Source organism: Dermochelys coriacea, chromosome 8, assembly GCF_009764565.3.
Source record: "Dermochelys coriacea isolate rDerCor1 chromosome 8, rDerCor1.pri.v4, whole genome shotgun sequence".
NCBI lineage: Eukaryota > Metazoa > Chordata > Testudines > Dermochelyidae > Dermochelys > Dermochelys coriacea.
In genome coordinates, this window is record NC_050075.1 from 14,730,515 (window position 1) to 14,754,763 (window position 24,249).

General features: G+C 41.5%; 1 protein-coding gene across 9 annotated transcripts in view; it reads right to left on the reverse strand.

The window, feature by feature from the left end:
• Positions 1 to 24,249, reverse strand: part of ACSL6 (acyl-CoA synthetase long chain family member 6) — a 125,320-nt gene that overhangs the window by 27,163 nt on the left and 73,908 nt on the right. For all 9 annotated transcript variants that reach the window (XM_043520595.1, XM_043520591.1, XM_038414022.2 and 6 more), the window contains 8 exons: positions 23,064 to 23,178; positions 17,902 to 17,966; positions 16,406 to 16,507; positions 16,170 to 16,269; positions 14,340 to 14,518; positions 13,925 to 13,957; positions 7,272 to 7,323; positions 1,302 to 1,375 (listed from right to left, as the gene is read on the reverse strand). In XM_043520595.1, the coding sequence (XP_043376530.1) occupies positions 1,302 to 1,375; positions 7,272 to 7,323; positions 13,925 to 13,957; positions 14,340 to 14,518; positions 16,170 to 16,269; positions 16,406 to 16,507; positions 17,902 to 17,966; positions 23,064 to 23,178 (720 nt within the window). The remainder of the gene's footprint in view (positions 1 to 1,301; positions 1,376 to 7,271; positions 7,324 to 13,924; positions 13,958 to 14,339; positions 14,519 to 16,169; positions 16,270 to 16,405; positions 16,508 to 17,901; positions 17,967 to 23,063; positions 23,179 to 24,249) is intronic.

Consider the following 24,249-nt stretch of genomic DNA (forward strand, 5'->3'; position numbering starts at 1 on the left):
TGAGCGAGAGAGTGAGGGTGCGGGAGAGCGAGCGACGGGGGGGATGGAGTAAGTGGGAGTGGGGCCTCACAGAAGGGGCGAGCTGGGGCAGAGCAAGGGCGTTCAGTTTTGTGCAGTTAGAAAGTTGGCTACCCAAATAATGGCAGTCTTAGGTCTTGAACGAATACCCTTTGAAATCAATGGAAAAAATCCTATTTCCTGCAATGGACATTGGCTCAGGCTTTTGGGGCTTGATTCTGCAAAATTCAGAATAGCCTCAAACTCCCTTGAACTGGAGGGTGCTCAGTATCTTGCAGGGTCAAGCTCTTAGTTCTTACTACTGCGAACTGTCCCATTGACACTTTACGGTGATCATTAATGAGGCCCCAGTCCTGCAGATACTTGAACAAGTTCAGTGGGATTACTCTCATCACATGCATGAGTACTTGCAGGATTGGGATTTACACCAGGGAACCTTTACAGATTCAAGCCCGGAAACAGGTGGGTGTGTTATCAGTACATTGTTTCTTTAACTGTAATAGTTCAGCCAATGGTCCTTTTACTGTGTACCAGTAGATTCTTTCCACCACTTAAGTATTAACAGTCTATTAACATGATTAATTTGTGCTTCAACAATACTGTTTCCCATACAGGAAGTATGGTCTCCAAATGCATGTTTTAAATGTACTGCACCATATAAAAACTGGCCAGTTTTCTATTTTTAAAAAATTATGTTACACAGTGTCACATATATCATATTCAAAATACAGGATGTAACAAGTTGTGTTTTAATATAAATAAAATGATTTTTGTAATATTTAAAATATGTTTCATAGGTTATCATATACATTATATACATTGTGTGCAGAATGATGGCTAGCAAACAAATAATGAACATGTGGGAAATTAATTTTCTCTAGGGGTTTGTTTATTGTATGGGCATCCCTGGGAAGCTTGTTGTCATTTTTTAAGTTCTAAGCACCAGTCACAATTTTACTGGGTTCTCTGGCCTTGACCAGGGGCCCAGTACTGCAAGATCAACTCATTGACTTAATGAGAGTTGAGGGTGCTCCCCCAAAGCCCTCAGCATCTCACAGGAGCAGGCCACAAATGCATGTGCTATAATTGAGGGGGAAAATCTACTGTCATTCACCACTAAGGGCTTAACCTTGCTCTCATTTCAATGACTTGGGCCTCAAGAGTGAGATTTCACTTATCTCCTTGAGCATATTTCCACATTTTTGATAGATTTGAAATAACCCAAAAATTCAAACTGAAAAAGTCAAAGGATGCAGTAACACTCTCTAGATCAAGGTATTCACCTCTGTCACTTTCAGAAAGCCTGACAAATCAGCAATCATATTCCTGTGAGTCAGCATAGCACCTTTGGGGTTCCCTGAAAAGAAAAAAGAAACAGCAATAATAAAGGACCCTGTAGTAAATTTTCAAAGGCTTCTAAGACCTGGAGATATTAAAATTCTTTTCAGTGTCCCTTCCTGAATTCTAAAATAGCAATTTTCACAAATGAGTTGTTTCTATACAATAAAATATACAAAGAAGTTTGAACTGTTTCAATATAAACACACAGAAGACCAATAGCATGATTTTATTGCCTATTCTCTGGGCCAGATACTGTGAATCAGCCATTGAATCAGAGGATTTAAGAATGATATGCAACTTTTAATAAAATATTATTGTAAAATGAGCATAGCATGTTTTAACTGAAGGTTTTCTTCTCTGTTTGCAGCTACTCAAGATAGCATTTGACACAGAGAACAGTCACCGGGATTTTGGCTAAGAATGAGCTCCTAACTTGAAGGTTTCTTTGGCATTTCACTGACATTAGCATCACTGTCTTTTCTATTCTGAGTTTTGGCTTCTTCATGGCCACTTGAATAATGTTTCTGATGTTCACACCTCTCAATACACCAAAGTGTGGAGATTACTGGGTAACACACAGGGCCAAAAGGCCATTGATAAAACTGCAGCACTTCTTACCCCTGGGCAAATAGAACACAGCACAGAACATTAAATACTTCTGAGCATGTAAATAATAGAAAACACCTAGCATCAATCCATTCTCAGGACTATGGTCAGGAGGAGTAAAGGGACTCCCAACCTTGAAGTGCTAGTGACTAGGACTTGACATATCTTCCTTTGCCTCAGCACCAACCCTCTTCATGACTCTTAAAAGGGACTAGTCAGAGAGTAAGTTGCTACTCAGTGTGAGTACGGTTATCAGAAGTGAGCCCTATTTCCCTTCCATAAATGGTAAGTAGATTAGTTTTAAAATCAGACTGAGCCACTGTATTGTACTTCCTGGGACTGGCTGGGTGGAACTGGCCTTCAAAGAAGCCTTCGTTCTTTAACGAAAAGTAGATGGAGCTGTTTGTCATATAACATGTGCATGATGAACCAAACTGTGCCCTGTGGAATCCCACTGAAGTAAACGGGCCTGCCCAAACTATACGTCCAGGCAGAATTTACCCCCTGGATAAATGAATCATGCCCCTGGCATTTAGAAGGGGTCACAGTGGCTTGGAGGTTAATGTATCAGGCTATTTTTTAGGGACTGGGCTTCAATTCCTCTTCAGTTCACAAACTTTGCAGGTACCATGCCAGTCCCTCTGTGGATACTTCTTCAGATCACAAAGACCCTGCACAGGTCAGCACTATCAACAGTTACTGCCCAGGAACAGCAGGGGTGTTGAGCCCAGTTAGCAGAGCCTCATGGGCAAGACTGCACAATGCGTGTTCTCTTCGTTCTCCCTTCATTGCATGAACACCAAATTCACCCAACATTCAAACAAACTAAGTGAACCCTGAACACAAACATTTGCCACTGAACATATTTATTGGAATGAACTGGACATTTATAACATGTAGAGTATTTTAGAATGTGTCTTTAAACAGTGTTCCAATCACTTTAATCCCATCTTTAAAACCTTGGCAAAATTACTATATTACATAGAAAGAGTTCTAAAATGTTGTACTATTTTGATGTAATGTACATGCATGCCAGTCTGTTTCATAACCCATAGTCAGAGTGGGAGCTAACCGTTCTGCCACCAGCAAGTTTCAGTGCTACATGTGGTACACACAGACTGTCAGATGCTTGCTTGATAAGGCAGGTTTTCTTATAAAGTACGAATATATTCATGAGTGGGGGGGAAGCAGCCTCACAGGAGTGGGAATCAGACAGAAGGAGAATTCTGTGAGCCAAGCTAAAAAGTAGATGTGCATAGGAGACCAAGAAACTGCTCGTCTTATATTGTGTGTCTTGCCAAAAAAAAATTTCTCAAATCAGCCTGTACAATTCAGAGGGTAGCTGTACTTCCACAGAGTTAAAGTCAGGAGAAACTTGTGAATACACCAGTCCACTCATCCATTTCTCGTTCGGACCAGCAAGAGAAACCTGCCCCTGTAAATTTTTCTTCAAAACTATGATTGGATACTCTTCCTTAGTTTGATTACCTTGCTGAAATGCATCCTAGATTATATACCCCCAACTATACCAATTAAGCATTTTTCTTTCAGAACCCAGCAAGAAATCTTCAGACATCCTGGGAAATGAGATGGATTCTTAGTTTCTTTCAACACTTGAATTCACTTATTCAGTCTGTGGAGATTTTCATTGCATATTCAGATAATCCAGAACATCTGCTCGGTTTGCTCAAACCATCATCATCACCATTGCAAGTAGGAAATTCGGAAAATATATCCCTTCCTTCCTCCCCCTTTTTCTATGTGAATAACAGCTGAATTCAGTGTCCCAGAGTATTTGTGACACTAAACACATCAGAGAAGAGCACCAGTTTTCATAACCTTCATCACCAGAAGCCTGGGACTATTTGACAGAATGTCCAGGCAAACGGATTTCACTTTGCTACAAGTCCTTTCCCAGAGCCCATCCTGGATGGAACAACAGCATATTAGTGATATAGCTTTCTCCCCCTGCCCCTTTTAAATCATTAAAGTATCCTCTACTTGAATTTGCTTCACAGAGATAACAGCACAAAATATCCTCAAGATAGCACAGCACATGGACACAGATGCACAATTGAGGAGTATCAACAATGGTAAGTGATTCCAGGCAGTTAATCAATAACCAGAACATGACAGTCGTCTGGTCTCACTTCAGTGAGGAGCTTGTCTGCCACTTCTCATATGCCACTTCTCATCCAGTGTCATTTCTGAGCCTGTAAATGGCTGCTTATTAGGGTGACCAGATGTCCTGATTTTATAGGGACAATCCCGATTTCTGGGACTTTTTCTTATATAGGTTCCTATTACCCCCCACCCCCTCTCCCGATTTTTCACGCTTGCTGTCTGGTCACCTTACAGCTTATACCAAGTTAGGATCCATGAGTTACTGGTGAATTCTGCTGAACCATGGAAAGCCTTCATCAACATCCAATTGGCTCTGCTGGAGATAGGTTTCCTTGGAAGATTAGTCACTGGTCTGTACTTGAAAAACTGAAGGGTGTTTTTTCAGAGCAGTCAGTACACAGAGTTGCATAAAAATGTTTCATGTACATTTCCGCTCTTAGCAACAACTATTGCCTCATGCTCATTTAGGAATTGTGTTGACAATCAGTAAAAAAAATAAAATAAATGAAGGTGAGTCCAAACATCTCAGAGTCAACCTCTCTCTTCCTTCTGTGAAGGCATTTTGTATGTCTGATCCTATGAATCAGATACAAAAAGTAAAATCCACTCCTGAGTTTACTAATAAACATCCTCTCTGAGCATGGAGGATCTTACAGTTCTTCCTTCAGTTGCTGTCCCAACTCCTAGAGGATGTGTTTAGTGTCTGGACAAGGAGTTCTGGACACAGCTCTGTGCACAGAAGGTGAGTGCAGAATCTGAGTTGCCCAGGGGCTCGCGGCTGAGAAGTGAAGTGATTTCATCCCCCATGCATTGGCTGAGCAGACTGCATCCACAACATTTTCAGCCCAGAACACAGCAAAGGCTCTGTCATTGCTGTGTTCTGATTGCCTACCATTGTAGTGTGTCATTTTACCACTAGTCTATCAGGCTAGCCTCTGGGACTCATATATGTATGGTGGATGCCATTAAACTAAAAGCAAATACCTGACAGTTACAGTGACTTTGCCGTGGTTTGTCCAATATTTAGAACGTACACCACCATGAGGCAGTTATTCTGTACCATGGTCACTCTTTACTTTATAAAGGACACTCATTATACAGTTCTTAATGGAACAACAAAACCTTCCTTCGTTCATTGATTTGCATTCTCTGCAACACAGAACACTTCAGGTATAACTTCCCACAGTAAAGCACATATGATGCAGAGAAAAAAATGCTTTTAATAGACTTGCAGCATTAAATACTGTATTTGGAATTGATAAACAAACACACTTACCTATTCTGCAATACACATTCTCCCCAGTAGATGGCAGGTCACAACCTAGACTCTCCTGCTGCCTACATTCTATGCTTATCAAGCAATAGACAATTCTGTTCTTGGAAGGTAACTCAACACAAGGCCGTTCAGTTTCAGTTGATGACTCTTGCTTGGCTACCACAAAGGAAGCCATTTTGAGGACACTAGTGGGTAGTACAGAGTGACAGACAACCCCAAGAACAGACAGTTAAAGAAGTATGGGCTGGATGAATGGACTATATGATGGATAGAAATGGCTAGATCATCAGGCTCAACGGATAGTGATCAATGGCTCCATGTCTAGTTGGCAGCCAGTATCAAGTGGAGTGCCCCAAGGGTCAGTCCTGGGGCCGGTTTGTTCAATATCTTCATTAATGTTCTGGAGGATGGTGTGGATTGCATCCTTAGCAAGTTTACAGATGATACTAAACTGGGAGGAGCGGTAGATACGCTGGAAAGTAGGGATAGGATACAGACGGACCTAGATAAATTAGAAGATTGGGGCAAAAGAAATCTGATGAGGTTCAACAAGGACGAGGGCAGAGTCCTGCACTTAGGACGGAATAATCCCATGCACTGCTACAGACTAGGGACCGAGTGGCTAGGCAGCAGTTCTGCAGAAAAGGACCTAGGGGTTACAGTGGACGAGAAGCTGCATATGAGTCAACAGTGTGCCCTTGTTGCCAAGAGGCTAATGGCATTTTGGGCTGTATAAGTAGGGGCATTGCCAGCAGATCGAGGGACGTGATCATTCCCCTCTATTCGGCATTGGTGAGACCTCATCTGGAGTACTGTGTCCAGTTTTGGGCCCCACACTACAAGAAGGATGTGAAAAAATTGGAAAGAGTCCAGCGGAGGGCAACGAAAATGATTAGGGGGCTGGAGCACATGACTTATGACGAGAGGCTGAAGGAACTGGGATTGTTTAATCTGCAGAAGAGAAGAATGAGGGGGGATTTGATAGCATCTTTCAACTAGCTGAAAGGGGGTTCCAAAGAGGATGGATCTAGACTGTTCTCAGCGGTAGCAGATGACAGAACAGGGAGTAATGGTCTCAAGTTGCAGTGGGGGAGGTTTAGGTAGGATATTAGGAAAAATGTTTTCACTAGGAGGGTGGTGAAGCACTGGAATGCGTTACCTAGGGAGGTGGTAGAATCTCCTTCCTTAGAGTTTTTAAGGTCAGGCTTGACAAAGCCCTGGCTGGGATGATTTAGTTGAGGATTGGTCCTACTTTGAGCAGGGGGTTGGACTAGATGAGCTCCTGAAGTCCCTTCCAACCCTGATATTCTATGATTCCATGACAGATGTGGACAAAAGAGTGGTATTTTAATCAGTATTTCAGGACTAAAGTGCATTTCTGGAATGTGTTCCTAATCCACAGATAACTGCTGCATGCTGCAATATGAATTCAGATTGGTGCTTGAAGAACTCTTGGAAGAGGATTAGCTCTAGGTTTCTATTTTTGCCTTTCTATTTTGAAGTGTTATGCTTTTATGTCTTGGTGGATACTGGGAATAAGTATCAGTTATGCTCTTTTTTTTTTTTTTTTTTACATCTGCAGAGAGAAATTTTTAAAAAATCCAACAGATACACACACAGAACATTTTCATACACTTGGAAAATCATATTGCCAAAATATATTATTTAAGGAGTTGCACATAATAATTTTTCTGCATTTTTAGACCAGAGTAGTCTAAGTTTTTTATTTGATTATAACTTTATCTATATTTGTATGTAACACACACACACATTTAATAGACATAAAACAAATACCATTGTTCTATATATGCCAGAGCTAGATTGTGTTTATTCATGGTGAGCTGTATTCAGAGTGATTTTGGTAGTCTAATGTAATGCATTACGATTAAAATATCTGTTCTGTTACCTGTAGTGCCACTAGTAAAACAGACAAGTGACAGATCTTCTGGTTGAGGAAGCTAGAAATACACAAAGAAAAAGGAAAATTATAGAGTCACAGGTTAGCATCATTAGCCTTTGTGCTCACTTCTTTATTGAGCCAATAATATCTCAACCCTGTCATTTCGATTTTTTCCTGGAGTTTTCAAAAATACATAATGTAATTCTTCCTCTAGTATGTTTATCCATTTGGTCTAGTTTCCTTCTTTTCCCCTAGGTTTAGGTGCGTTACAGGAGTGTGCTTTAGTGTGACTAGTCCATCATGCAAGATTCTTGTCTACTTATAATATGCTATATTCCCTAATGAAAGAAAACCACAGTCTTCAAGCTTCTGCATGACAGCTACTTGAACTACTTGTTAAAAATAATATTTAAGCATTTGGCCCCTTTGGGGATTAGGAAATCATTTGCTAACAGATCCTGATTTTCTTCATCTGTATTTGTTATTCATGAGTGTCTCACATTTGGGATGAATAATACATAGATGATGAGTTGTTTGAAAACAGCTATTTTCTATTTGTTATTCATGTCATGTGTTGGGTTCTCTAAGTCACATGGCATTTTTTCTGTTCCCTAACTGGATGATAAACTTTTTATTAAGAACAACAACAAATATTGTTCTAATTTCTGGCTGAATGCTCATTCATTCTAAAAATTAGGGACATTTTTGCATTTGCACGAATAACCACAAGCACCAAATACATGCAAGTAACAAATAATAAGACTGTAGGAAATTAAACTCAGCATTTTTACCTGTAAAGTATTTGGAAGTCAGGTTTCTGTCTACCATGCATCCAGCCTTAATCTGACAATGTAGTTAATATGTTTAAATGTTTGGGGGCCTTAGTTTTTGGAAGCCCAGTTTGAGACATGTTGGGCCTAACTTTCACTGCTGAGTGCTGCCATCTGCAATTGAAGTCAATAAGATCTGTGAGTGCTCAGCAGCTATAAGAATCTGTCCTATCTCGGGGCCTCTCCTTTTGCCCCTCCACCCCCACGAACATGATACAGTTCTGTGGTGACCTAGAATCCTATTTTCGACGTCTCAGACTCAAGGAATATTTCCAACACACCTCTGACCAACATATTAACCCACAGAGACCTTCCTGCCAACACTACAAAAAGAAGGATTCTAGGTGGACTCCTCCTGAAGGTCGAAACAGCAGCCTGGATTTCTACATAGACTGCTTCCGCCGACGTGCACGAGCTGAAATTGTGGAAAAGCAGCATCGCTTACCCCATAACCTCAGCCATGCAGAACACAGTGCCATCCACAGCCTCAGAAACAACTCTGACATCATAATCAAAAAGGCTGACAAAGGAGGTGCTGTCGTCATCATGAATAGGTCAGAGTATGAACAAGAGGCTACTAGGCAGCTCTCCAACACCACTTTCTACAAGCCATTACCCTCTGATCCCAGTGAGAGTTACCAAAAGAAACTACAGCATTTGCTCAAGAAACTCCCTGAAAAAGCACAAGAACAAATCCGCACAGACACACCCCTGGAGCCAGGACCTGGGTATTCTATCTGCTACCCAAGATCCATAAACCTGGAAATCCTGGACGCCCCATCATCTCAGGCATTGGCACCCTGACAGCAGGATTGTCTGGCTATGTAGACTCCCTCCTCAGGCCCTTCGTTACCAGCACTCCCAGCTATCTTCGAGACACCACCGATTTCCTGAGGAAACTACAGTCCATTGGTGATCTTCCTAAAAACACCATCCTAGCCACTATGGATGTAGAAGCCCTCTACACCAATATTCCACACAAAGATGGACTACAAGCCGTCAGGAACAGTATCCCCGATACTGTCACGGCTAACCTGGTGGCAGAACTTTGTGACTTTGTCCTGACCCATAACTATTTCACATTTGGTGACAATGTATACCTTCAAATCAGCGGCACTGCGATGGGTACCCGCATGGCCCCACAGTATGCCAACATTTTTATGGCTGACTTAGAACAACGCTCCTCAGCTCTCGTTCCCTAATGCCCCTACTCTACTTGCGCTACATTGATGACATCTTCATCATCTGGACCCATGGAAAAGAAGCTCTTGAGGAATTCCACCATGATTTCAACAATTTCCATCCCACCATCAACCTCAGCCTGGACCAGTCCACACAAGAGATCCACTTCCTGGACACTACGGTGCTAATAAGCGATGGTCACATAAACACCACCCTATATCGGAAACCTACTGACCGCTATTCCTACCTACATGCCTCTAGCTTTCATCCAGATCATACCACTCGATCCATTGTCTACAGCCAAGCGCTACGATATAACCGCATTTGCTCCAACCCCTCAGACAGAGACAAACACCTACAAGATCTCTATCATGCATTCCTACAACTACAGTACCCACCTGCTGAAGTGAAGAAACAGATTGACAGAGCCAGAAGAGTACCCAGAAGTCACCTACTACAGGACAGGCCCAACAAAGAAAACAACAGAACGCCACTAGCCATCACCTTCAGCCCCCAACTAAAACCCCTCCAACGCATCATCAAGGATCTACAACCTATCCTGAAGGACGAGCCATCGCTCTCTCAGATCTTGGGAGATAGACCAGTCCTTGCTTACAGACAGCCCCCCAATCTGAAGCAAATACTCACCAGCAACCACACACCACACAACAGAACCACTAACCCAGGAACCTATCCTTGCAACAAAGCCCGTTGCCAACTCTGTCCACATATCTATTCAGGGGATACCATCATAGGGCCTAATCACATCAGCCACACTATCAGAGGCTCCTTCACCTGCGCATCTACCAATGTGATATATGCCATCATGTGCCAGCAATGCCCCTCTGCCATGTACATTGGCCAAACTGGACAGTCTCTACGTAAAAGAATGAATGGACACAAATCAGACGTCAAGAATTATAACATTCAAAAACCAGTTGGAGAACACTTCAATCTCTCTGGTCACTCGATCACAGACCTAAGAGTGGCTATACTTCAACAAAAAAGCTTCAAAAACAGACTCCAACGAGAGACTGCTGAATTGGAATTAATTTGCAAACTGGATACAATTAACTTAGGCTTGAATAGAGACTGGGAATGGATGAGTCATTACACAAAGTAAAACTATTTCCCCATGGTATTTCTCCCTCCCACCCCACCCCCCACTGTTCCTCTGATATTCTTGTTAACTGCTGGAATTAGCCTACCTGCTTGTCACCATGAAAGGTTTTCCTCCTTCCCCCCCCTGCTGTTGGTGATGGCTTATCTTAAGTGATCACTCTCCTTACAGTGTGTATGATAAACCCATTGTTTCATGTTCTCTGTGTGTGTGTATATAAATCTCTACTCTGTTTTTTTCCACCAAATGCATCCGATGAAGTGAGCTGTAGCTCACGAAAGCTTATGCTCTAATAAATTTGTTAGTCTCTAAGGTGCCACAAGTACTCCTTTTCTTTTTGAGAATACAGACTAACACGGCTGCTACTCTGAAAGCCCTGTGTGTGTCAAATTGGGCCACCAAAAAGTAACACACCCAGAATTACAGGCCTCTTTTGCATAATTGGTCGTGAGTGCACCCAGCAGTACCACAGTCATTCTTAGTAAAACCATACCTAATTCAACAGCTTTCAAAATGCTCCTGACTGGTGCTGCCATTTTCAGTTACAGAAACCCCAAGAAGTCTCCAAAGATGGCGGTAGTGGAGGAATCCACTCATACGCATCGGGTAAGCTTTGCTAATTACCATTTAAATATTTTACTTAATGTTAGAATTGAATCTGGCTACACATAGCTGGTTCTGCAGGGATGACACACATCATCTTCCACTTGATCAGAAGATAACTCATGACTGTGCTGTGGTCACCCATTGTGATTTGTCTTTTCTGGTTACTGTTTTGTTTCCTAAGGAACATTTACTGTGAGTTGACGTGCTGTGGAGTGTAAAATTAGACACAGTGTCACCAAGACCATGAAGGTGACTTGTGTTGGCACACGAATCCTATTCTTCTGTAATTCTGCAACTGCTGTTTTAGGGTCCAGTCCTACAGTGTAGGAAGTTCAATAGGGTAGACCTCTAAAACAAATGTACATGTGTAAGTGTTTGCAGGACCTGTTCCACTTTTACTCTGTGAGAACACCCGCCACTGTAGTACAAACAAAGCCCTTTGATTCCTAGTATGGCTAATGACAGTATGCTGAGCACTTTAAATGGTAGTGTCAGGGAAATAGGGGGTTTCAGTGCAGTCAGGACATGTTTTCCTTGTGGGGAGATTGTCTTGGAAACAAGGACAGGAGGTGAATAAAAGGGAGTTGTGCTACTAGAAATTACATCACTAGTTCTTAGTCTGATTTGTAGGACTGAGTGCTCAGAAATCATACAAGAACAAAATAAAGTAGGAAGAAAAACAGGAAGATAAAAGGATTCGGGGATACAACTAACAAAGGGCTGTGGGTTTTGACCACTAGACTCTGCTGTAAATGGCCACGCTCATAAAAGAATGAAAGTTATCCCTTATCCTCAAATACATCACAAGTCTCCTCTGAAATAGAGAGAGGAGGCAATTCTCAGATATCAGTAACTTGTCTTTTATAATTACAAGATTTAGAGATGTCCATATGCAAACCACAAAGGCTGAGTTAATGACTTCAGGGCTGAGTTAATGACTTCTGAGTAAATGACCACTGGGAGTTTTGCCTGAGTAAGGATTGAAGGTATGGACCCTTAATGTCCATCACAGTTTTTTTTAACTCCACAAAACTAATACCAGCCCCATCTGTAATTCTGTTCTTTGCTTTAGAATGTAGTAAACGAACATGACAGATTGACCAATTCAAGTCTAGCTCTAAAAAGGTGGAAGAATGAAAGGGGCAGTGCTAACAGGAAACTGTTGGATTGCATTGTGCACACCTCATAAATAGTCTCTTCTCCAGTGAAAGGTGCTTAGGGCCCAATCCAAACCCAGTGAAGTCAACAGTAGAGCCACTTGAAATTTTTTCCCTCACAAAAGGTTTTTCCAAAAAGAAAATGCTTTTTAAAAATGAACCTAGAATATTCATTTCCAGCCACAAACTTAGCCTGAGGCAGTCACCCAGCCCAATACTAAACTTATTCCAAACTAGCCAACTGGGATGCACCCTACCTAATCAAAGCTAACAAGCCAGCCTCAGACCCAAAGGTAGATTTTTCTGGCCTATATATCTGAACCCTATCATAGCCAGAACTGGCCAGCTAAACCAACACCAAATGTCCCAACTTCATCACCTATAACCACCAAAAGCCAGGATGGCCCAAAGGCACAAACTCTAAAAACAGAATGTCAACCAGCCTCAAGCCTAACTCTGGTCAGAAGCCATTAGCACACACCATCACTAGCCCTGCCTAGGAAAAGCAAGAAGGCCCAACCATAATATTCAACCAGACTACTAGCCCCAAACAAGCTTTGATCAAGGTAGCTCACTAAAGATAGCAACATAGCTGTGGTAGCAAGGGCAGGAGCACTGGATAGCAGGCTGAGTACATCACAAGAGACTGTACTTGGATAAAAAGAAAAGGAGTACTTGTGGCACCTTAGCGACTAACAAATTTATTAGAGCATAAGCTTTCGTGAGCTACAGCTCACTTCATCGGATGCATAGGGACGTGCTGGCCGCCGCTTCCTGCAGCTCTCATTGGCTGGGAACGGCAAACTGCAGCCACTGGAAGTTGCAGGGGGCCATGCCTGCGGATGGTCGACGCAACCAAAATGTCATGCGGCCCGCCAGCGGATTACCTTGATGGACCACGTGCTGAAGGTTGCTGACCCCTGGGATAGTAGGTGGGTCTATATTCTGATTAGGGTTTGAGTTAGGATTCACGCTTGTTAGCAGGCTGGGGCAAGAGTTAAGGATGGGACCAGTTAACAGATGTGAACAAGGATTAAGATTGGGGACGGATGGAGCTCTCAAACTAGGATTCTGGATTGGGTTTGTACGTGGACCCAGATGAACCTATAGGAATCTAGTAGTATTTTACGAATACAGACTAACACGGCTGCTACTCTGAAACTAGTCAAAGACGTTTCCTGTTTTTTTCTGACTGGCTATCGAGATGTTTTAACTGGAGCCATTAATTATTATTACGTTGTTTTTATGCTGTCTTTTTGTTGACTTGTAGCTCATTTGCCTTTCATAAATGACACTATTAAGTTGATGTAGTCTGAAATCTATTCTAAAGTCAGGAATTTTGTTTAGCAGTTTTTTGAAGATGGTTCATTTAATTTGTCTTACTTATTCTCACACTTAGCATTCACAAAGCTCTTTAAAGAACACTGTAGAATCTCATTCTCTATTATTCCTTCCTTGGGTTTATGTCCTGAAGTTCTATTTAATGATTCAGGGGATATAATTTATGAAGCAAATAACATACATTTCAGCAAATGAGATCCACTACTCAGACCATTAGTAGAAGATAATGGAGCATCTTTAGGATCCTTCATTGTCAGTCACCTCCTACTGAGAAATATACCAGACACTACATTTAATGAACATGTAAATACAGTGCAGGCTTGGTGTGCACACTCTGGCAAATTATTCTCTCTTTCATTTGTGAAATTTGTTTAAAGTAACTACACGCGATTAAAGGTTGGAGAAAAGAATGATTGGACTCACCACAGGGACATGCCGACTCTCATGGCCACAAGCCTGAAAGAATATTAACAAAATCATTTCCATTCTAACATATGCAGATTAACGTGCTTGTTAATAAACTACAAATGACCGAGGAAGCTGGAGACAGAAAGGGAGAAAGAAGAGCAGGAAAATCCTGCCCTGACATCTCTATAGGATCCGGTTTAGAACGAAGTTTAGTTGCAGTAAAACCTCTGAGAAAAATACATAAAACAGAAGAATCCAGCATAAAAGAGAAAAAGTAGCTGATCAATATGCCTACTAATAATAATGTAACTTTATCCATGAGAAGCAGCTTCTTGCTTTAATTGAACATCCATCTCCTGGATTTCATCAAATAATATCTGAGCTGATTATTTCTGAGTCTAACATTAAACAAGAGGGATAGGAACTTCACCTCTACTTCCTGCATGGATTGGACATGAACATCACATCTTTGCCCTCTTTCCTTTAGGTCCTTCTCAAAAGGGTCCATCAGAATAATAGACTTTAAGCTTGGCATTTCTCTTTTCTCCACATGATCCAGGAGGATTCTGGCTTTTTCTGGTTTGTCACAGATTACTGTGGAAATATCAGCTAAAAAACAAAAATAAAATAATTTTTTTACTTAAATTTAACACTAGCTGCATCTTCACAGTAATCTCTGCTAATCAGTCTTTGACAGTCATTTTATATTTATACCGTGAGAGCTTGGAATATAATATATATTTTCTTTTAGGAAACAAGTACATTTTAGTATTTAACCCTAGTCACCATAAATCAACACTGAACAGAGCACACTACTGTATCTGAAATTGAACGAGTGGTAGGCAAATATTTGTTTGCAGCACAAAGTGCATCAAACCGACAGCTACAATTATTTTAGGATTCAATTAAAAATATTAAAACTGAAAAAAAAAAAAAAAACCCCAACCCTGAATGGTATGAAGTGATTGTTAGAAACTCAAAGCCAAAATGATAAAAGGAACAGATAGTAGCACTGAGATAATTCTTCTCAGTGGAATGATCTTGTCAGTGGCTGGTTGCTGTTATGAGCCTGCGCTATCCTACAGCCACAGAAATAACAGCCAAGCTCTCCTTGAGCCAAGTTGAAATACACACTGGGCCAAACCCTGGTCCCACTGAAGTCAATAAAAAAAGCTCTCGTTGTCCTCAGTTGGAATTGGCCATCTGTGCAACATGTAAGATGCAGTGGAAAGAAAGGGCATAAAAAGAGAAAGGACATTTAAAAAAAGAAATAAATGCATCCTCAACTTGTGTCCACGATTAATTGTAAATTGACAGTTTGCATCCGCAGAGGATCTGGCCCATTCTTTAAAAATATACATCAACCGAGTCTCCAGAAGTCTCGAGGAAAGTGATTTTAGAACAAAAACCTTCCTTCTGAGAAAGCAGTGTGTATTCAGGATTCTCATTTTCCTATGGGATATAAAGTTAGATGCCACTAAAAATCTGCCCTGCTTTTGCATTATTACAGCTCAGACCAGTCCCTGAAAAACAATTGTACAGCCTTGTGCTCAGTTTTTGGGCACAAAACAAAGTCTTTAGATTTTGCTCTTATGGTCCTAAGCCCTGATCTTGCAAAGTTTGAACAAGGGGCTTAACTTTAAGCTTGTGAGTTGTCCCATTGGCTCCGATGCTTAAAGTTAAGCATGTGCTTAAGTCCTTTGCAGGATTGGGACCCTAGAATTTTAAAATTCTATTTGTAGGGAGAGAGAGTCTCATTTTTTTGGGAAGTCTATTACATAATAGAATTTACCCTGTTAGGCAGAAATCCCAGTAAGACAGGAGCAATGTTAAAGCTCAAGACTCATAATGTTCAAAATAAAATACATGCATAAAGTGAGGTTACTAAATGATAGATTAATTGTTAGCACTTGTCACTGAACAAAATAAGCAGTAATGGGCTAATGTTGTTACAGAGAAAATGTATAAGGGAAAACTTATAAACACTACACTCAGTTTAGCAATAGAACAAGCTGCAAGACGATGCACGGCTGCAAATATACAAAGCTTATCCATTAGGCATAATTTCAGAATAATAAAGCCGATCCTGCCATGATACATAGAGATATACTATATAACCCAGCTTAGGTTACTTCCACCAAGAACGATTCACTGAGACAAAGCATCTGCCTTTAGGAAAGCAGAAGAGAAATCAGTCATTCTGCATAACAAGAATGATTTTCTGAGAACCTCAATGATATTTATGCATGTCTATTTTTACCTGTGTTGATAATGTAACGAATGGCTCCATGGCCTAATGTGTCATACAGGGGGATCACCACCATAGAATAGGTATAACAAGCCAGCTCAGAAATGATCCACTGGAAGGAGATGTTACAAAGAGAAAAGGGGTAAGGGATGGGGAATGATTAAAACACTTAATGAGATTAAAATTTAAAGTGAGATCAAAACTCAAGAATATTGTTAATACTGCATGAGGTTACAGCAACATCTCACCTCTGGACGATTTTGTGCAAAGACCCCAATAAACTGACTTGTTGATGGTTTACATCCCTGTTGGAGTAACCCTGATCCTAAAGCTTCTGCTCTTTCAAAGACCTAAAAGTGGGAGAAAAATGGATAAGAGAGAGGAATGTAAGCAGCAGACACAAATGAAACCTAATCTACAGTGGTGGGCTCTAATATTACTTTGTTGGATAACACATAAAACAGACTCTGGTCGCCTGTAACCATTAAGGAACTCATGATACTTTTCAAAAAAAGAAAAGGAGTACTTGTGGCACCTTAGAGACTAACAAATTTATTTGAGCATAAGCTTTTGTGAGCTACAGCTCACTTCGCCGGATGCATTCAGTGGAAAATACAGTGGGGAGATTTATATACACACACAGAGAACATGAAACAATGGGTTTTATCATACACACTGTAAGGAGAGTGGTGATAATCAAGGTGGGCCATTTCCAGCAGTTGATAAGAACGTCTGAGGAACAGTGGGGGGTGGGGAGGGGGAAATAACATGGGGAAATAGTTTTACTTTTTGTAATGACCCATCCACTCTCAGTCTCTATTCAAGCCTAAGTTAATTGTATCCAGTTTGCAAATTAATTCCAATTCAGCAGTCTCTCATTGGAGTCTGTTTTTGAAGTTTTTTTGTTGAAGGATAGCCACTCTCAGGTCTGTAATTGAGTGACCAGAGAGACTGAAGTGTTCTCCAACTGGTTTTTGAATGTTATAATTCTTGACGTCTGATTTGTGTCCATTTATTCTTTTACGTAGAGACTGTCCAGTTTTGGCATTCACCCTAGAGCCCTGGCTAAATTCCAACTTGAGCAATTAAATTCTGCATACTTAAAACTCCCTCATCACGTGAAATTGTTTTGATGCTCTTTATTTCTGGTCTTAGAGCTAATCAGTAGTTTATTTATTTCAGTGTGCATAATACTTTGAGTGCTATTACATGGCCGCCCCACCCAGAAGTGGCTGAATAACAGTGGTGAGTGAGACAAAGTAATCACATTTCATCAAATCTGTACACCTTACACACGAGTATGCCCACTGAAGTCAGTGGAACTACTTCCATGAGTGAAGCCATCAGGATTCAACCCAAGGTTTGTAATTATCCAAAGCTTTGGCTTGCTAAAGATGCTCTGTAAATCAATACTACTACTAGTCAACACTAAACTCCCAATCCTGTTAAGTGCTGAGACAGCTCAATGGAAGTGAAGAGTGCTTATAGCAGCTGCCAGAAAGTGTGCAGCATCTGGGAGGATCCTGACTCAAATGAAAACAAGCAGTAATTGAAAGTGGTAAAATAATACATGATCCCCCCGCTCTCCAAGATAGCACTAGTGGTTTCTTTTAAAAACAGCTACGTTTAGACAGAAAGGATAAGAATTCTTGGTGAAAGAAAGAAAGAAAGAAAGAAAGAAAGAAAGAAAGAAAGAAAGAAAGAAAGAAAGAAAGAAAGAAAGAAAGATTCATGATAACCTCACCTCTTTATACGACAACCATTGGTAAGGCTGCTTGGGCTTTCTGAATCCTAGACAGGGGCCATTCTCTAAACGAAATAAACAGATTACAAAATTATGGGGGGTCTTAGAGCCAAGTGCTAATGAACTATAGGACCCTGAGCACCTTAAGAGTAGGAGGTTGCTCTAAAAGTTACACTCATTGTTATTATCAAGGTCAATCCATGTTTCTCTGAGGCAGAGTTCACACAGAGTGCTGCCAGATTAAAAAGGAAGACAGCCCTGTATAATGGTGCACTGCATTTTGAGCCTTCATTCAAAATTGCAGAGGTGGTGGTGACACTGAGCAGGCCCAGTGCCCTGTTAAACCAGCTTTTCCTTAAGACAGTGTGAACATCATTATCTGACAATGGCTTTCATCCTAAATGTCACCTCCCACAGGTCTGACTGCCCTTTCATTGAAGCCCTAGGAAATCAAAATTATTCCTAATAAAAATGCACTTCTCTGGAGGAGGAGTGGAGAGCATAAGTGGCTCACTGTGGAAAAGAGGACAGCAATACTTGGAATGTTAAATTGCCTTTCTTCCCGTACCTCACCGCACATAACTCATCTGTCCACGGAGGTACTTACATCTGCCTCATCACCGAGGAGCAAACTGCATCATATACAGCAGTTATTCTGTTGAGGGTTCTGGTGGCATTAAAACACCAACCATTTGAGAACAAAGCTCATGTGTTTTGTTCAAGTCTAAAAAGGATCACAGCAAGGGCCCCCATTAAATTAGTGGCCAGGAGCCTAGATACTCAGATTGTGAGCTTTTTGGGGCAGGTCTTTTTGTTCTGTTTGCACAGTACCTAGCACAAAGGGTCCTGGTCCATAACTAGGGGTCCTAGGGACTATGGAAATACAAATAATAATAAATACTGACACAGGGTACCAGACAGCAAATGCTCAGAAAGCTTCAAATACATGTTAAATATGGAGGGTTTTACTGCATTTAATGTAGAACCGATACAGTATTCCAGGTAAAAAGAAAAGGAGTACTTGTGGCACCTTAGAGACTAACAAATTTATTTGAGCATAAGCTTTCGTGAACTACAGCTCACTTCATCGGATGCAGTAGCTCATGAAAGCTTATGCTCAAATAAATTTGTTAGTCTCTAAGGTGCCACAAGTCTTCCTTTTCTTTTTGCGAATTCAGACTAACACAGCTGCTGCTCTGAAACCTGTCAGTATTCCAGGTGTAATTTAATTTTATACTGAATGTAATTAAATTTACCCTGCCTGTACATTTAATTTTCAATGTACTGCAAAATTTTGTATTGAAAACCCAGAACTGCTTTGTAAAAGCTGTCAAGGCTGAGGGTTTGGCAGCTGGGAAAGAGACAGTGGGAGATTTTGGGAATTGGGAAGGTGTGGGAGGCAACTGAGGACTTTGGGACTCATTTACCGGGTGTTCCTGCTAAATGATCAGTTACCAGTGTTGCCATTTAAACTGTCATCGTTAGGTTTCAAAGTTAACATCTCACAGAGATGAGGACAAGATCACACACCTCTCAAAGCTATTGTTTCAGGCTGTCTGCAGACTCAGGCAGGCATCGCTATGCTGCTTTATACTTGGTTCAAGTTTGGAAGGTTCCCCCTCCGCCCCATAACCATGAAAGCTAGAAACCTTTTTTCTTGACATTAGTGCTTAGATTCCAAAGCACAATTCTGCAACATGAGACAGACTCTGAGGCAAATTCCACTGTGTAGATCACAGGGCTCTGACTAGAACCTGTACTTGCATGCATTCTCAAAAAGAAAAGGAGTACTGGTGGCACCTTAGAGACTAACAAATTTATTAGAGCATAAGCTTTCGTGAGCTACAGCTCACTTCATCGGATGCATTTGGTGGAAAAAACAGAGTAGAGATTTATATACACACACACAGAGAACATGAAACAATGGGTTTATCATACACACTGTAAGGAGAGTGATCACTTAAGATAAGCCATCACCAACAGCAGGGGGGGGAAGGAGGAAAACCTTTCATGGTGACAAGCAGGTAGGCTAATTCCAGCAGTTAACAAGAATATCAGAGGAACAGTGGGGGGTGGGGTGGGAGGGAGAAATACCATGGGGAAATAGTTTTACTTTGTGTAATGACTCATCCATTCCCAGTCTCTATTCAAGCCTAAGTTAATTGTATCCAGTTTGCAAATTAATTCCAATTCAGCAGTCTCTCGTCGGAGCCTGTTCCCGAAGCTTTTTTGTTGAAGTATAGCCACTCTCAGGTCCGTGATCGAGTGACCAGAGAGATTGAAGTGCTCTCCAACCGGCCTTTGAATGCCACAATTCCCGACGTCCGATCCGCGTCCACCCACTCTCCCACGTAGAGACTGTCCAGCCCGGCCAATGTACATGGCAGAGGGGCATCGCCGGCACATGATGGCATATATCACATTGGTAGATGCGCAGGTGAAGGAGCCTCTGATAGTGTGGCTGATGTGATTAGGCCCTATGATGGTATCCCCTGAACAGACACGTGGACAGAGCCGGCAACGGGCCCCGCTGCAAGGATAGGCCCCCGGGCCAGTGGCCCCGTTGTGTGGTGTGTGGTTGCTGGTGAGCATTTGCTTCAGACTGGGGGGCTGCCTGTAAGCAAGGACCGGTCTATCTCCCAAGATCTGAGAGAGCGACGGCCCGTCCCCCAGGACAGGCTGTAGATCCTTGATGATGCGTTGGAGGGGTTTTAGTTGGGGGCTGAAGGTGATGGCTAGTGGCGTTCTGTTGTTTTCTTTGTTGGGCCTGTCCTGTAGTAGGTGACTTCTGGGTACTCTTCTGGCTCTGTCAATCTGTTTCTTCACTTCAGCAGGTGGGTACTGTAGTTGTAGGAATGCATGATAGAGATCTTGTAGGTGTTTGTCTCTGTCTGAGGGGTTGGAGCAAATGCGGTTATATCGTAGCGCTTGGCTGTAGACAATGGATCGAGTGGTATGATCTGGATGAAAGCTAGAGGCATGTAGGTAGGAATAGCGGTCAGTAGGTTTCCGATATAGGGTGGTGTTTATGTGACCATCGCTTATTAGCACCGTAGTGTCCAGGAAGTGGATCTCTTGTGTGGACTGGTCCAGGCTGAGGTTGATGGTGGGATGGAAATTGGAATTAATTTGCAAACTGGATACAATTAACTTAGGCTTGAATAGAGACTGGGAATGGATGAGTCATTACACAAAGTAAAACTATTTCCCCATGGTATTTCTCCCTCCCACCCCACCCCCCACTGTTCCTCTGATATTCTTGTTAACTGCTGGAATTAGCCTACCTGCTTGTCACCATGAAAGGTTTTCCTCCTTCCCCCCCCTGCTGTTGGTGATGGCTTATCTTAAGTGATCACTCTCCTTACAGTGTGTATGATAAACCCATTGTTTCATGTTCTCTGTGTGTGTGTATATAAATCTCTACTCTGTTTTTTCCACCAAATGCATCCGATGAAGTGAGCTGTAGCTCACGAAAGCTTATGCTCTAATAAATTTGTTAGTCTCTAAGGTGCCACAAGTACTCCTTTTCTTTTTGAGAATACAGACTAACACGGCTGCTACTCTGAAACTTGCATGCATTCCTTTCACTTAGTCCATACATTACATCCTCTTCGCCTCCCTCTCTTTCACCCCTGTTCCTGTTCCTCTTCTCCTCAGCTTATCAGTTCAAACACTATTCATGTATTTACAGTTTTAAGATTTTTCACCTTAAACTTCAGGTGCAGTAATAAAGAACAAAAAGGTGTCAAGACCAGTTTATTTATATAAAGATGGGGAAACCGAGAAACCGAATTTAAGAATTCAGGCTGCATTAGGACTCTGGCATTAGGACTCTGAAATTCACAGCTTCCAGTTCAAGACCTCTCTGACTCAAAAAACCCATCTTATCAGGATCTGTGTTTGGAAAGTCCTCATAAATAAGAGGTCAAAACCTTTTCAGGTACTTTCCTCCTCCCCACTCCTTTTGTGCTCTTACAAGGCTCTGATAGGAAAAGCTGGTACTTAGAAGGGTGACAAAGGCATCCTTTAAGAGTCATAATCTTGGAGCTACTCAGACTCTCCCCTGCTCCTGGCTCCTAATGCCCTATCCACTGGATCAAAATCACAGTTCAAATAAAGGAATGCAAACAAAAAATGCTTAATAATTCTATCCATCTAAACCACCCGTTGGCAGAGTTTGTGTAAACTGTAATTTTTAATAGCACTAACATGATGCTTTCTTGAGGACATTTCAAGCTACAAAATTAGTGTCAACCCAGGTCAGAGAGAGATTTATTGCTTGATCCCTTTAGTTTAATTACTGCAAGATAAATATATCATTTCTGCTTTCTGTTCCCTGTAGCCACTGTTTTATCCCTGGACAATTAAAACAGCACTTTTTAAAGTTAAGTGTGTCAGATGTAGGTCAACTGAGAAAGATCAGCGGTGGAAGTGGTGTAGTTCATTTGCTAAGCTATGCAGATGGAATCTTGCAAAATTTCTGCCATTTACCCAAGCAGAGTCAGATGCAAGCCCTCTGCATGTGGAACTCCACGATCATTGCCAGGGGAGTTTCAGGTGCTCAGCAGCTCTTGAAGCCAAACTATTTATTCAGGTGCTTAAATCTGAATTTAGGCACCCAAGATTAAAAATGATGGCCATAGGATAACATCTTCTAAAGTGCCAAAGGAATTGAAATGTTGACTAGATGATCAGAATGGTCCCTTCTGACCTTAGTATCTATGAATCTATGAAATCCAATGGGATTTAGGGGCCTCAGCCATTTTGCCACTTTTGAGTTTCACCCACACGCCCCACTTTAGTAAAAATACCATGGCTTCCATGCTTGCTGTAGCCTGTGAAGCTCTTCCATGGCTGTATGCTGGTTTCTGCAGTTAAGAAGCTTATTATGGCCTGAATTTGCTTCACTTCTTCACTCAAAAGTCCTACAGGCCCACATTTTTTTGGACCGATTGTTTCCCTAGCCAGCAAGGCCCAATCTTGGTCAACAGCAGACCTCTTATTGACTTTACTGGGAGTGGGATTAAGCCCCAATCTGTACAGCTGTTTTCTCCAAGGACATCAGACCCAATTCTACGCTCTGACCAGCGCTGAGATAGCAGCATTGAAACCCAGTGGGGTTTTAGTCAATACAATGATATTTACATATCCTCATCACTTACCAGATATGTTAAATCCCCTTCTAAATACTTCATACATTGTCCTTACATCATCATAGTAGTTAGATAATAATTCTGGGCTGTCACCTATCACGGACTGTCGAGCTCCTTCCCCGCCCTATGGAAACCAAAAACAACATATAATGATCGGATCAGAACCTTTTGAAAGAGAAAGACTAAAAAACCAAACAAACCCAGCACAACCATCTTTGGAACCTGGTCCCATAGTGCAGTACTTAGGCAATGACAGCCTGAGCATAAAATGCAGGATCAGGCAAGTTGGCATCATAAACCTAGAGGCAGATAGAATTTAATCATGAACCTGTTTTAAGCTTATATTATAACCTGCATGACGGATTAGCCTCCAAATTACAAGTGCTCTAATATTTTTTGTGGGAAAACATATTGAATTATATTCCGGTGTTATCCTTGACATAAATATTTGCTTTTGTCTAAAACTGTATAAAAGTCAGACAGGCGGGTTTGTTGTGATTTTCCTTAACCCATCAAAAAAATCACCGCTGTTCTGTTTCTGTAAAAATAAAAAAAGCCAAGCCAAGCCATAAGGGCTTTATAAAATGAAACACAAAACACAGCCTATGTGATTCACTTTGTAAGCACATTTATTCTTCACTCATAAATGCAGTTCTTTAAGTAAAACAAAGGAAAACAACAACTGAGCCCCAAGCCTACTGACTAGTTAGACTCCTGGGTTTTTGTGTTTGCCCAGAGATACTAATGCACTTGCACCAGCTTCACCACTGATTTTGCTCTCTAGCCGTGCCCCAAGGATTTAGCCCATTTCTTCCCTCCAAGGCTCTAGATCAGTGCTTCTCAAGCTAACTGATGTTGGGGACTGGCAATTTTTTTTCCAATGTGCGCGCAGACCGGTAGCCAATGGCTTGCGGACCAACACCGGTCTGCGGACCACCACTTTGAGTAGCACTGCTCTAGATGATTGTATAGCTTTCTTACTCTCTCCTAGTACACGGAAGAAGAATCTTTACATGCTCATCATTTAGAGCAGCTGTAGGTTTTATTCACAGATTGAAATTAGAGACTAATGTTTCTAGTCTCAAAGATCATTTAAATAGTTCTTACGTTAATGGACATATTTTAGGCTGATATAGAAGGAACAGACTAGACAACAAAGCCACTCAAATTGTACTGAATCTCCCTTACACCGCCT